The sequence below is a fragment of the Melanostigma gelatinosum genome (genome assembly GCF_949748355.1).
Source record: "Melanostigma gelatinosum genome assembly, chromosome: 8".
Lineage (NCBI taxonomy): Eukaryota > Metazoa > Chordata > Actinopteri > Perciformes > Zoarcidae > Melanostigma > Melanostigma gelatinosum.
In genome coordinates this window covers 14785411-14799220 of record NC_136641.1, presented here as the reverse complement: position 1 = coordinate 14799220, position 13810 = coordinate 14785411, and the positions used below count along the sequence as shown (strand labels likewise).

The following is a 13810-nucleotide window of genomic DNA, read 5'->3' as shown; positions in this document are numbered from 1 at the left end:
AAAGAAAAGAGTGAGAGTAAGGTTAGAGAATGTGTGAATAATGTACTGTAGCAAAACTCCTTGGGCAATTGATTTCTACTTCAGTGTTCAGAAGACTTTATGACAGAAACTAGCTACAAGCACGGTCAGCAACATTGCCATTACAGATGTGTGTCCTTACTGTTGGCCAGTCTGTATTAAGAGAGTTTTCAAAGTTAATCTACCTTCCCTGCCTTCATCCAATGCTCCTCCACCTCCGACTCTCTCACCGATTGTGGGTGCCGGGGACATTTCCATCTGTGATGCCTCCGCTTCACTGTTTGGCCTGTCAGCTTCCGACAAAGGTGGAAGGCCCGCCCCTGCCAGAGCGGCCAGTGAGCTTGCATGCGACTCGGCCAGTAGCAGGTCAGTAATTGGCTGGTGGACCTGCTGACTGATCGGAGTCTCTAGGGAGACTAAGGTCTGTTCATGAGGAGCGGGCGTGGTAGGAGTGACCTCTCCAGACGGGGGCGCAGTAAGGAAGCCCTCTGAGACCCTGGGTGGGTCCAGACATGACACCGTACCACCCTGAGCCTGCTCACCCTCTGCAACATCCAGAGAGAAGAAATATGTGAAGACAGGTGTGTGAAGGTAGTTTTATGCTTTCTTGAGGGGATGAAATTTCTGATGTGAACTCATCTTATTTTTTTTTCAGTGAATAAACATGATTACATGGTTTATAAACACTAAAATGCTTGTTGTGAAAATACTACAGAACAATTGTTACAAGTGACTCTATGCTATGCAACCAGCAGCTACCAATGCTTACTTATCAAATTGGCCCAGTTATAGAAAACTGTTCCCTTTTACACAATTGCAGCCCAAATTGTTCCAACCCCTTTCAAGGTATAAATGTATGAAGCTAGCACACAAGAGAACAGCACACAGAACTGAAATAACAATATGCTGATTAGTTATTGATCATTTTCTACATAGACGACAAGGGCCTCCACTGAGGAAGGCAGTAAGTTGTATAGTTATCTCCTGACGGGGTGCACAATCCTGATCCCCAACAACAACACAACTTACTACCTCACCACAGCACAGCCTGCAGGACATACAATACACATAACGGGCAGCTTTGTACTCCAGAGATGATATGTAAATATGTGGAAGCCAGCAACCATTTGCAGGTTAAGAATGAGTCACTTGCAGCAGATGGAGACGTCCAGCTGGTATGGCATTACCACAGGAAAGACAGTAGACTGTATAGTTATCTCCCAGATCTGGTGTGATCCTAAAACTATACAAACTACTACCTCATCCCATAGCACGCTTGGCAGGCTGCTTGCCTCCGAGTGCCCGTCCCCGAGATGTGTTCATTACCGACAAATGTTTTGACATGAAGACAGAAACAAAAACACAATCTCTACAAATGTCAGTACCTGCAGTGTTCTCTGCACCATTAACTGTCCCCAATCCAGAACCCTATGGAAAAACAGTTAACATTATCAAACAAGTGAATACAAATGGCAAAATATTTAAGCACTTCTCGGTTTGAACAATCCTCCTCCTACAGAGCCAAACATATATATTTTTTTGCCAACCTGCAGGCTCTGTTCCCTGGCCTGTTCTGCGCCAGAGGCCCTCCTCTCATTCTGCTTAGACTCCTCCTCCTCAGCCAGCTGCCTCCTCCTCTTCTCTCTACGCTCTTCCAGTTCCTCATCTCGCAGACTCTCCAGATGCTGCAAGATCGGCACCTTCACCACTGAAAGCACACGCAGATGTCAGTGTTCATCCTTTGTTGTGGCTGTAGCTCACAGGGTGGGACAAGTCAAATCAATGCCACTTTAGCTTAAGCCTGGTGCATGAAATTAAATCATTCAATTGATTTTCTCTTTGTGAATCCCCACCCTGGCTTCTGACAGCACTTACACCCAAATGAAGGTTATTGTGTTCTGCTCCTTCGGGATTCCATTAACAACAAATGAGACTGAAATGAACAGTGAATACTTGTAATTACTTGGTCAACATATCCAAATTACTATTGATCAGTTTCTCAAAAATCGCAGTTCTTCCTGAAAGCACCAACAGCCGTCCACTACATGTCTTCACATCATTAATGTACTTCGTGATAAAAGCTGTTTTTCATGCTAAAATGTGTCTCCATTAAGACAAGTCTGCCGTTTGAGACCAACCTACCGGCAACACAGTCGTGCATACTCTCCGCATCCAGCACTTTACACTCGTCGGTCCATCTTGTTAAGGCAGTTGGAATACTAGAGAGAGTGCCTAGAGACACAAAAGGAACAACCATTTTCGGAGTTCAGATTAATACCAAGCAAAAGACCATTACATAACAACCCACAGTGATTCTCACCTGCTTGTCCCCCAGTGCTGCTCTGCTCATGGAAAAAGTCATCCAACAACTCGTCATCAGAACGAGCGATGATGTGCACATCCTCATTACCGACCAGAAGGCGGGCCCGACCACGAGATTGCAGAGGCAGGGAGCTGGACAGCTGTAAAATGTCTGCTGCAGCGCTGGGGCCCAACAGTCTACAGAAGGGAACAGAGGAGGAGCAGACATTTTAATTAGCAGTATAACTCAAACACAGAATAGTGGTGTAACAGATGTTGCAAAAAGGATTTGTGTTTAACAAGTAAACAAAAAACAAAAAAACATGCTTTCACCGTTGCAAGATGAGCGGAGGGTTTGGCTGGCGGTTGCCAGGGTAGTGGACGTGGATGGTGTGTCCGCTGTTGGCAGTGAGCTGCCGCAGTGTTCGCTGGCTGCGACCCATGCCCTGTGCCAGGCGGCTGCTAGTGCCGGCCACACCTAGGGTGAGGGAACCGTGGTCTGCGTGGCGCACCATCAGTGGGTGGGAGCTGGGGATGTTGCCTGGGGAGGGAGGGATGTCAGCTAATGGAAAAAACAACAGAAAACAGTAGGCAGGCATTAGGGCACAACCCCAAGAAATGTTTATGAAAATAAAGCTTAAGAAAATTCATTTTCTGCATCATCTGTTTTTTGGGAGTTCGTAATTAACTAATTTGGGATGTCTCAAACTTTTGTAAGTGTTGTGAGAAGAGCTGCTTTGGAGGAGGGCTACCCATCATTATGTGTAGTTGGAAAATCAGCCTGAACAGCTTTTACAAGTATGAAGGGGTTCTGATATTCTCCACAATTTCTAACAGTTGATTAGGATATCAAAAGGAAACGTTCTGCGACAAAGAAGCCAAATTGTTTGTGATCATGATGAACTTAATCCAAAACCCAAATTGAGTTTTTTTTTGGAGGGAGGATGGGACATTCATACAAAAATCTAATTTGATTAGTAAACATTGATGAATCCTCCTGCTTACCGTTGTTGGAGAACATGTTGTCAAACTCTATGATGAGGTCATCATCCCTGTCAAACCTTTCGAAGCGGATGTGTGGTGCGGCATTGATGTCAGGGAAGTCCTCATCCAGCTCCATCTCTGAACCTTCATCATCATCATCCTCATCTCCTTCATCATCCTGAAGGAAAAGCAGCCATGAGTCTTATGGATTAGCAATAATCAACATGTGTTTACTGAACCTCATTGCATGAATCCATACTTGATCCTCCTCCTCTTCTTCCTCCTCCTCCTCTTCCTCTTCATCCTGACTGTCTTCATCATCATTGCTGCCACTTGAATCTTCCTCCTGTGTGTGCTCCTCATCCTCTGGTTCCAGGATGTTCATGGAGTCTGACGGAAGAGAGAGAAACAGAGTTCCTCACAACAACATCTTAAAAACTGAGAAGCCGTCGGTGAATTATTTACTCTGATAAACAGACAAAGTTATGTTGTGCCGACGTCTTACCTTCCCGGTTGGCCTGAAGAGTGGATGTCTGGCTAATATTGGAGGGGGCCTCGTCCATCAACACATCCTCTTGAGATTCATCTTCACCGCTGCGTCCCACTGACAGAACAAACAAGTGATACATCAGCTCTGGGTTTCCCTGCCTGTTTGAAATACAGGGAATTTTGATTCCAGTGTGCAATAACCCTAATTTTATAGATATGCTTTTGTATCCAGGAACTGGGGTTTAGCTGTTGTGAACACAACTACTTTCCCTTTCCTGTTTACCATTAATTTGAGATCCAAATCCATTAATCCAAATGAATAGAGTGGCTTACCTATTATTGTGCTGTTGACGGTGCCAGCATCTCTCTCCAGCAGCTCATCAATCAGATCCACCAATTCATTTTCTACCTGAGTACAGGAAATGAAAAACTAATGTCAGCCAGTCAGTGAAGAAAGGGGCACAACACATTGCAGCTCAATAATTAACATTTTGTAAGACTCATCTTAATGTTATAGCCATTCTTTATCTCAGCCAGACATGTGGGGAGAGCATTCGGCCGTGTGTGTGAGCATCTGTCTCTTTCCACAGCCAGTCTTGCATACAACTGGACCCATAAGGTGGTGAGTTGTGTTCATTTATGACTATGCTGAAGGACCTCTTGTGGTTGCAGGAGGGGCAATTGAGTGAGAGTGCACTCTACCGACCTCACTCTTCTAGTTACATATGTTAACGATGAGGTAATGTGGTGAGATACTTTTTGAATACAATGTCAATCACCTGCATAGCCTGTGTGCTGAGAACCTCTGGCTGACCAGCAATGACCACCGTGTCTCCCTCCGTCTCTCCATCCATCAGGTCGTTGTCTGTTCCCTGCACCCTGTGGTTGCCCTCCACAGGCTCGGACTCACCAGACTCTCCTGGAATAGATGCCACAAATCAGCAACGGACATAATGGAAATCACTGGATCTAGAGTGCTGACGGTGATCTCATCTGATGTGCATACCTTGGTCCTGAGTGTTGCTGTTGCTGTCCCTTGCAGTGCCCACAGTGTCATGTTCAGTCTTGTTCTTGCTGGAGGTTCCTTTGGCCCCAAACAGACTGCTGGGCTGGTTAACAATTCGGGACAGAGTCTCCAGAGGCTTCAAGGCAGCATTCACTGTGTTGGCCATGTTGGGACTAAAACAAATGATTTACAGGAAGATTATGTGGTCATTTTATACAGATTTATAAAAATGAATAATACGTTTTGCAACGCCAACTTTATTCTTAAATCTTCGATATAGTAACTTATTAAAACAGCAAGTGTGTCATGCTATTTTAGCATGATCTGGTTTACTAAGCTTAAAATGAGTAAACTGGGAAAGCCAGGGTTACCAACGGCTCTGTCCCTGGGTTCCTGTTACTGCAAACAATGCAGGATTTAAAATCAGCTCAGTCATATTTTTGAGGAAGCAAATACACTCTACACATTTGTTAGACCTCAAATATCAACACAATGCTTTATAAAATGCAAACGTAACTTATTTTGGTTCCAAGATAATATCACAGGCCCCCTTAAACTGAATAATCTGCAGATCACACTTTAGGATGCAGTGTCCTGGTCTACAACTATCTAAATTGTAAAATGAAATGAATATGATTAAATCATATACCTGGACAAATCCAAGCTGTGAGGCACACGGGCCAGATCGTTGACAAGTCCTTTCTTAAGAAAGAGACGTATGATATTGTTCATGCCATTGTGTTGCGTCTTGGCTGCTGCTGTGCTATAGAAACTGGACGTTGAGGGACATGATTCCATGATGGTGCTGATGATGCACATCACCGCCTGAAGCCTGTGGAAAAGATGTGTGAGGACAAAGAGTGAAAATGGGAGTGTGGGTTTGTTCAGAAGAGTAATCAATATAGTATCAATATCAGGTTGGTATACTTATGTTCTTTGTTGCTTACCTGGCATGTTTTTCAGGACCTTCTGTCATTGCTAGTGCTCGACTAAGAGCAGCCTTCACCTCATTGACCAGGGCCACCTGGGCATCAGTGCCCGTGCCGGCAGCTGCCAGGCTGGCTAGGAAGAGACGTGCCAAGGCTGGGGTGTCCTTGTCCTCCAAATTCTGGGTGTGGGGCAGTAAGTGGTCGAGCACAAAGGCAAGAACACTACAGTCCTGTTGGGAGACAGCGAGGTCAAAGCAAGTTAGGAGGAAATAATTGTGTGCAAAACGCTGACAAGATTTAGTTCATTACCCACCTCCTTAATAAGCTCAGACTGTCCAGCAGTGTAGCAGTAGGAGGCAATTAGAGTGGCGATGCCCACGTAGGAGCGCACTAATTCAGCCAGCAGTCTCAGGATGGTGGAGGTAGGCATTAGAGGCTTGCTGGCCTTTACCTTAGCTGCTTTACCCTCCTCTGAGCTGGTACTCTTCTCTCCCTCCTGCTCTCTCTTTTCCTCCCGCATCTCTTCTGGTGTGGATGCTGAGGAAGTTATGGCAGCAAAATAAGAAAAAAAGAACATGCAAGAACATTTTTGTTCTTGATTTTTATTACATTTTTTAAAAAGGAACTTCACAAGTTGAAGATTTTAGTGGATCCAAATAGGAAAGTCTTTTTTTATCAAAGTCAACAGCCGAATTAAGGGATGTGCTAAAGTCAAGGAATGGGAAACCACTACGGAGAGCTGTTAATGCCATGCCCCCTGAGGGGTGTACTCGCACTGAAATAAAAATGTTGCACAGTCAAACAAGATAAACATTTTGACTGTTGGTATTCAGACTTCTTCATGCCATATAGTGCTTTACCACAAACAAACTGTAACAAACAACTGTGATGAGGATTGACAGTGTCTGATATGTGCAGTTACTTTGCACAAATATTCTTGCATATACATATACATACATACATATACATACATACATACACACACATATATATATACACACACACATATATACACACACACACACACACACACATATATATCTATATATTAAAAAGACTCACCTTCTCCTTGTGGTGTGCCAGACTGGGAAGACTCAGCCACACCTCCATCAGCAGAAAACACTTGCGCCTGAGAGGAAGAGACAATATTCTATTATTAACTTGGGAGATGACACATCTCTTGATTTAATACAGGACAACTTGTCATTGAGACTCACATTAATATGGAATGCAGACTGGGAGTCAAAGTCGCTGCCCTGCCGGGTGAGTCTGTACTGCTGATAAACGTCATCCCCAACGTCCTGCAATATCTGGCACAGGTCTGGTCCACCAGGCACCGCTGCTGCACGTTCTTCTGGACGTTCCGCTGTGCCACACACGAACACACACACACTTAGCTGAAACGTTCAAATGACTATTTCCAGGTGTCAGGATCTTATGAACATGTCTTACGTTCTTCAGGAGCATGGTAGGCAGCCAGAGCATTGAGCATGTCATAGATGACTTCCTTGATGGTGTCGGGGATCGTGGGTAAGGGGGACAGCTTCAGAGGAGTGGTCTTAACCAGCTGCACAGCATTGGGCCCCTTGATCCGAAGGTTCTCAAACTCGTCATCGGAGGCTGTAGAAAAGAGATAGAGTATGAGCTTACCAGGGTTAAAAAAAATGCAGACATGACTAGACAGCTAAATGAAGCTATCAATACCATATACAGATTCAGATTAATTCTTTATTGACCTCTGTGGAGGAAAAAAAAAAGTATAACAAGAACACCAGTGTAATTCAGTGTAAAGTACTATTAACATCAACTCTATTTTAAGTTATCACACCTGTGCCAGCTCCCCGGGGTGCAGGCAGAGCAATGCGAACACAGTTGCTGGCGGTTTCAGCGAAGCAGTCGGGGTTACGGCAGGCGGCAGGGCCCAGGACGCGGAGGATATAATTGATTTCTCTGGATCCAAGGCTGCCTGACACCACTCCTGATGTGGTGCTACCTGCTCCGCTGGTCACGGCGGACCTCACCACCTATGGCAAAAGATTGTTGAGGAATTTGTTGATGGTATCAAAAGACTTATTATATATACTTATATTATTATTATTATTATTCAGAAATATCATCCAAAGAGGCTCGGAATAGACCAACCTTCTCCATGGTGTGCCGCAGCGTGGCCGGATCTTCTATGATGTGTCTGAACAGCAGTGTAACAAGCGGGGTGAAGCCATTGAAGCCGGAGCTCTGAGTCAGTCCCAAAATCATCCGTGTGCTCTTCAGCTCAGCAAACATCATAGCATAGTGGTGATTGCGTGTGAGACGCAAGCACAGACGCAATGTGGCGTGGAGTGTGTCTGGGTCCACAGGAACGCTAATCATACTGACACAGGCACGAATAAGAACGGTGGTCATGTCCTCCGTCAGGCCTTGCACAACAATGTCAGTGCTCTGAGAGTTATCAGACTCCAGGGAAGATGAGGGGCAAGACGTGGTCTCCTTCAGCTGGCTAGAATCATCCTTAGGAACACTCATCTCCACTGCTGCGCCTGAGTCCAGGTCAGTCTGGGTTTCCTCTGCTTTGCTCCGGTCTCCCTCTTCTCTCTCGGAGTCAGTAATGCTACCAGTCTTGGCAGGCTTCGGCATGCGCGGCACTCTCTGGACAGTCAACATCACCGGCCTCCTGTTACCAGTCTCTTCGTTTACCTGAGAAACAGAAAAGTTTTGAATTAAGCAAAGGAACGCAGCAAACTCTAAAATAACCAACTATAAAAGTCCATGGATTCTCTGGCCGTGGAGAAAGCGTTTGTGTATACCTGCACCATGGTGTTAAACTGCACAGTGTATCTCCGGCGTCCAGCCGTGAAGCGGACACTGCTCTCCCCGGCCCTCCACGCCGAGTCAATGGTGCTGTTGTTTGATGCACTGTAGCTGCACCAGCGGCCTGAGCGGTCATCAAACCATCGCCAGTTATTCCCATTGGGTTGCAGATACTAAAGAGGAGCCGAGAGAGAACTCATTAACTGTACAAAAGAGGTGCACAATATACAAAAACATAATTAATGCATTAATGTCTTCTTCACTTTAAAGTTTGAGCTGCTGAAAGTGAAGCGGATTGTAACTGCTTTATATACTCAATTAGGCTATATACTACTTAATAATAGATCATAGTTTATTAGTTGATTTATATTTCGTATTGGGAATATGAATCTGCAAAGTAGCTAGCAATTAATATTATCAAAAAGTTAAAAGTGCAATATTTCCTTCTGAGATGCAATGGATTTTAAGTACAAACCCACTTAGAATGAAAATACTCACAAAAAGTTAAAGTACATCAAAACTGATGAATATACATATGAATGTATGTACGCGTCTTTTACTCTATTGATGAACTCAGTGCATGGTTGCTTTTACCTGTGCTTGTACTTCAGTATCTAACTTTACAAATGTAATCTTCAGTCGTGCTTTGGTTTAATGAAGTTTACTTGTACCTTGTTCATTTGTTCCCTGCGCTTTGAAGATACGGCCATCTTCTCATAGAAGTCAATGATCAGCAGTACTGGTGTGATCCATCTGCAGAAAGAAGAAGTCATTTTTTATGCTCGAATACAAATTCACAACACAAACAAATTAGGGTGAAGAGCTGGTGTAACATTTGCAAGTAAAGATAAGTATGTCGGGCTGTGCGACACTCACTTGGGTGTCTGGATGTCTTTCTGTTCTTTAGCAGCTTGCAGACAGGGCTGCACAACCTCGAGGAGCTTGATCAGCAAGTCAAGAATCCCACTGTTCTCCACGACTCTGGCACCCAACAGCTTCAGTTCCTACCGAAACAGAGACAAACGAATGTTTAGGATAAGTGTAGATAAACAACAATGACAAAAACAAATGACTCAACCAAGTTATGATTTCAAACTCACAACTGTCAATGAGTGCGTTTCTGTTACCTCAAACAGCAACGTGAGCAGCAGAATTCGTGTTGCAAGCTTGGACGCTTGGGGAAGTGTGGCCATCTGTCTGGTCCACTCAGATACAGTCTTTGTGTCGCTGGTAGTCAGGGGCTCAGCCGCCTTGATGAGAACGTCTGCTGCCTCCCACACCTACACATGAACACTATCAGTCTGGCGCAAGAACGCTTCTATTGCAAACGCTGGACTTTTAAAGACGTTTCCCTCACTTGTAATAAATGATAAAACAAACATGCATAATGGCTTACAAAGCTTAATTTGCATTCAAGACGTGTTAGGTACTACGCTAACGCTGAAACGCCTAAGAATTCAATTACAAAGACAATTGCAAAGCATTAAAGACTATTCCAACATATAGAGCAGTCCTCTCAGCCATCTGACTGTAACAAATCAAGCAATGTAAACCTGCATTTATCCACTGACCTGGTGGACAACCTGGCCGAGGATGAGCTCTCTGTACTCCGGGCCACTCCTCTTAATGGCGGTCATCAAAAGGTCACACAGTCGGTAGACTGTGTCAGGCAGCTCATCCAGGAGGTGGAAGCAGCCCGGCAGCATGGAGTCAGTGAAGGTATGCAGCTCCTTGGGGTCCAGTGGCTCAGCCTCCATGAAGCGCTCCAAGCAGCGGGCCTCCTCCTCCTCGGCCCGCTCCCTGGCTTTCCGGTCGTCCTCCTCACGCCGACGTGCGGCTTCCTGATGCACACACAGAAAAAAATCTCAGCAGATGCTCAGCTAATAGGCTAAATTATTCATTATTGAGGTTTCATTCAGTAACCGACGGTTCAGAATGAAATGGGGATTTTTTTCCCATGTTATTTGAGCAGCGAGGGTGACGCACCTCAGGAGAATCAGACCGCTGCTCCATGCTGACCTCCTGTCCAAGTGACATGGCAATGGCTCTCATCATCTGGTCCTCTTCAGACATAGTCAGGTCCTGGCCAGAACAAGGGGAACAATTTCAGCTGCCTGAATTTGACTTAGTCTTTTCAGACCAAACGCGGATAAATCACACGAGAGATCTATCTCAAACAGCAAATAAACACCAAAGCCGATCGATAAATTTTCTTACGACATCAATTTCATAATCTCCTTGATACGTCACACAACGGGGATATTGATTGACCGATCTTTTTGGTCTCGCAAAATAGTATCCTCTTTGACGAACAAAATATATACTAATACTAATATTTATGATAATATTATGAAGACAATGAACATAAAGACAATATTTGGGGAAGTATAGCAGTTGAACTTGCTTGTGATGGTGAGTAGAGGGGTAAACATACTTTGTTGTCATGGTCACGTATCGAGAATCATTTATTTCCATTAGCTTACGTTCTGATATTGACATTTGAGTCAGAAGTTACATGTAGTACTTGTGAAAGGTACCGTACTTTTCGGACTATAAGCCGCTACTTTTTACCCCACGCTTTGAGGCGTCGGCTTATAGTACGGTGCGCTTTATATACGGATTTTTGCGTAGCTTTTCTCCGCCACAACAACAACCGCAACTTCCGGTTCCGGTCTAACAGCAGCAAGCCAGTTAGCCGTAAATGCTATTCAGAGCTATGAGCAGAGAAGATCAGCTTTTTCTCAAGTCTGCCAGTGGATCCTAACAGCTCGGAACAGTGTGACAGAATCCACCTTCACCAACAGGTTCTGAAAGTCTGGGATAGTACGAGATTAAGGGGACAGCGTAATGAGGATGACAATGCAAGCTCAGGGGCGGATTTGCCCCGGTTCATGATGTGGTGTGTTCAAGGACCCAAATACAGACTCGTTTTTTCTAGTTTTTTTTTTTACAGTTCTACAAAACTTGTTCTACAAAACTTGTTCAAGAGTTTTTTTGTGTGCGTGTTTTTGAGTGGGAGAAATAAATGTTTTGTATGATCTTAGTTCATGTATAATTGTGTTTACAATGGCTGGTATGATGATGGCGCGGCCTTTTTTTTCGGACTTTTATTTTAATATGTCTGGACTATTTCCGGTGATCATATCATAAGATCATATCTGGAAGATATCTAGAAGATTTGCCACAATTGTGGCCAACAATCGACGAACTATGATCGCTGTATGGCGCTGTCTCACCACGGAGCATATGGGGGATGAATACATAACACACCTGTATTCGCACTGGGCGGAGCCGATCGCACACGGCGGATGAATGCATGCTCGTGATTTGACCCCGGACGGATAAAAGCGTGTCCAGCCACTGAGTTTCATTCATTCCACGCATCTCGCCTCGCTCGCCATGGAGAAAACCGGTACACGAAGAAATGCGTATGATGCTGCTTTTAAGTTAAAAGCGATCCGCCTGGCTGTCGAAGAAGGAAATAGAGCTTCTGCACATTCGCTCGGCGTCAATGAATCGATGGTGAGACGCTAGGCCGAAGAACTGAGCTGCTGCTAAAAGACGACAAAAGCCTTCAGAGGTAGGAAAAGCAGGTGGCCTGATCTTGAAAACACTCTTGAGGATTGGTTGAACACACAGAGCAGACGGTCGAGGTGTTTCCACCGTGCAAATCCGACTGAAGGCTAAAGCCCTCACCACCGAAAAGAACATTGGAGATTTCAGAGGTGGACCGTCTTGGTGTTTCAGATTCATGCAACGAAAGGGCCTGTCGATTAGAACACGGACGACCGCTGGTCAGCAACTCCCTCCCGACTTCAAGGAAAAAATGACAAACTTCAGCGAATACACGCAAAGACATATAACCGAAAATTCCATTGGACCAGACGACATCATAAATATGGACGACTTACCTTTGACGTTTGATCTCCCTCTCACTAGGACTGTTAACAGAAAGGGTGAGTCTTCCATCACGCTCAAAACAACTGGCCATGAGAGAACGCATTTCACGTGTGTTCTGGGCTGCACAGCATCCGGACAAAAGCTTCCACCCATGGTGATTTTTAAGCGGATGACAATGCCGAAAGAAAAATTCCCGAAAGGAATCGTCGTGAAAGTGAACAAGAAAGGGTGGATGATAGAAAGCGTAATGAAGGAATGGCTGACAGAATGCTACGTGAAGCGAACAGGGGGATTTTTTTCACAGAAAAACGGCATTGCTAGTTTTGGACAGCATGAGAGCCCACATAACGGATTCTGTTAAAGCAGCCATCAAGACGACAAACTCTATTCTAGCTGTGATTCCTGGGGGCACAACAAAGTATTTGCAGCCCCTTGACATTAGTGTGAACCGTTCATTTAAGGTGGCACTCAGAGTTCAGTGGGAGGCTTGGATGACTGACAGAGAAATCCTTCACAAAAACTGGCCGCATGCGAAGAGCAACTTTCTCTCAAGTCTGCCAGTGGATCCTAACAGCGTGGAGCAGTGTGGAAGAATCCACTATCACCAACGGCTTCCGAAAGGCTGGACTACTGCGAGATGATGACAGCGCAAGGGCGGATTTGCCTCGGGAGCAAAGTGACACTGACGAAAGATTGACTGAAAGCACGAACGAAGCAATTCTGAGGCTGTTCAATTCAGACACTGAAGAAGATGACTTTGATGGTTTTAGTGCACAGGAGGACGAAGGCGACAGCGACAGCGATCAATAGCGATCCTGTGTCTATCCAGCCACTTTCCGGCTCGGATCAGAGGGATTACTGAAAGCCACTTCCCGGCTCGGACCTGTGCGGAGCACGTGGAGACGCCTCCTAGTTGACTTACGGTATTACCGTTTTTTCCAGTATTTTTTTTTTTTTTTTTTAACGGTTCTACAAAACTTGTTCCAAGAGTTTTTTTGTGTGCGTGTTTTTGAGTGAGAAATAAATCGTCTTGGTTTGCAATAGAACTCTGCTGTCCTGCATCTGCATTTGGGTCCTTCAACACACCACATCATGAAACTGTAGGTACCGTACATGTCCGACTTGCTAGCTTCTAAGCTAATTTTAACATTGCGGCCAATGGGGAAATGCTAACCGCGATTAGCATTAGCGAATATAATATATCGTCGTACATCTTTTCATGCAGACATACTTACAGACTAAGGTCTCTCAAGGCTACCAAACAGAAGAAGTGAAACGAAGCAGCGTGTCTTCTCATTAGAATCTAAAAGCAACGAGGCAATAACTTGTTGCTCGTAGCAGTCAGACGTAAATGCTATTCAGAGCTATGAGCAAC

The 13810-nt window shown here is 44.8% G+C and overlaps 1 protein-coding gene across 7 annotated transcripts in view; it reads right to left on the bottom strand.

The window, feature by feature from the left end:
• huwe1 (HECT, UBA and WWE domain containing E3 ubiquitin protein ligase 1) overlaps positions 1 to 13810 on the bottom strand; it is a 46431-nt gene that overhangs the window by 10062 nt on the left and 22559 nt on the right. For 5 of the 7 annotated variants that reach the window (XM_079273845.1, XM_079273843.1, XM_079273849.1 and 2 more), the window contains 26 exons: positions 10522 to 10617; positions 10107 to 10376; positions 9663 to 9815; positions 9412 to 9539; positions 9207 to 9288; positions 8532 to 8708; positions 7870 to 8421; positions 7556 to 7751; positions 7180 to 7347; positions 6945 to 7093; positions 6790 to 6856; positions 6041 to 6264; positions 5746 to 5957; positions 5448 to 5630; positions 4799 to 4971; positions 4572 to 4711; positions 4126 to 4201; positions 3809 to 3907; positions 3563 to 3693; positions 3325 to 3481; positions 2653 to 2881; positions 2339 to 2517; positions 2161 to 2250; positions 1566 to 1726; positions 1404 to 1446; positions 204 to 563 (listed from right to left, as the gene is read on the bottom strand). In XM_079273845.1, coding sequence (XP_079129971.1) covers positions 204 to 563; positions 1404 to 1446; positions 1566 to 1726; positions 2161 to 2250; positions 2339 to 2517; positions 2653 to 2881; positions 3325 to 3481; positions 3563 to 3693; positions 3809 to 3907; positions 4126 to 4201; positions 4572 to 4711; positions 4799 to 4971; positions 5448 to 5630; positions 5746 to 5957; positions 6041 to 6264; positions 6790 to 6856; positions 6945 to 7093; positions 7180 to 7347; positions 7556 to 7751; positions 7870 to 8421; positions 8532 to 8708; positions 9207 to 9288; positions 9412 to 9539; positions 9663 to 9815; positions 10107 to 10376; positions 10522 to 10617 — 4495 coding nt within the window. The remainder of the gene's footprint in view (positions 1 to 203; positions 564 to 1403; positions 1447 to 1565; positions 1727 to 2160; positions 2251 to 2338; positions 2518 to 2652; positions 2882 to 3324; positions 3482 to 3562; positions 3694 to 3808; positions 3908 to 4125; positions 4202 to 4571; positions 4712 to 4798; positions 4972 to 5447; positions 5631 to 5745; positions 5958 to 6040; positions 6265 to 6789; positions 6857 to 6944; positions 7094 to 7179; positions 7348 to 7555; positions 7752 to 7869; positions 8422 to 8531; positions 8709 to 9206; positions 9289 to 9411; positions 9540 to 9662; positions 9816 to 10106; positions 10377 to 10521; positions 10618 to 13810) is intronic. The other 2 variants (XM_079273847.1, XM_079273846.1) reach the window with 2 other exon arrangements.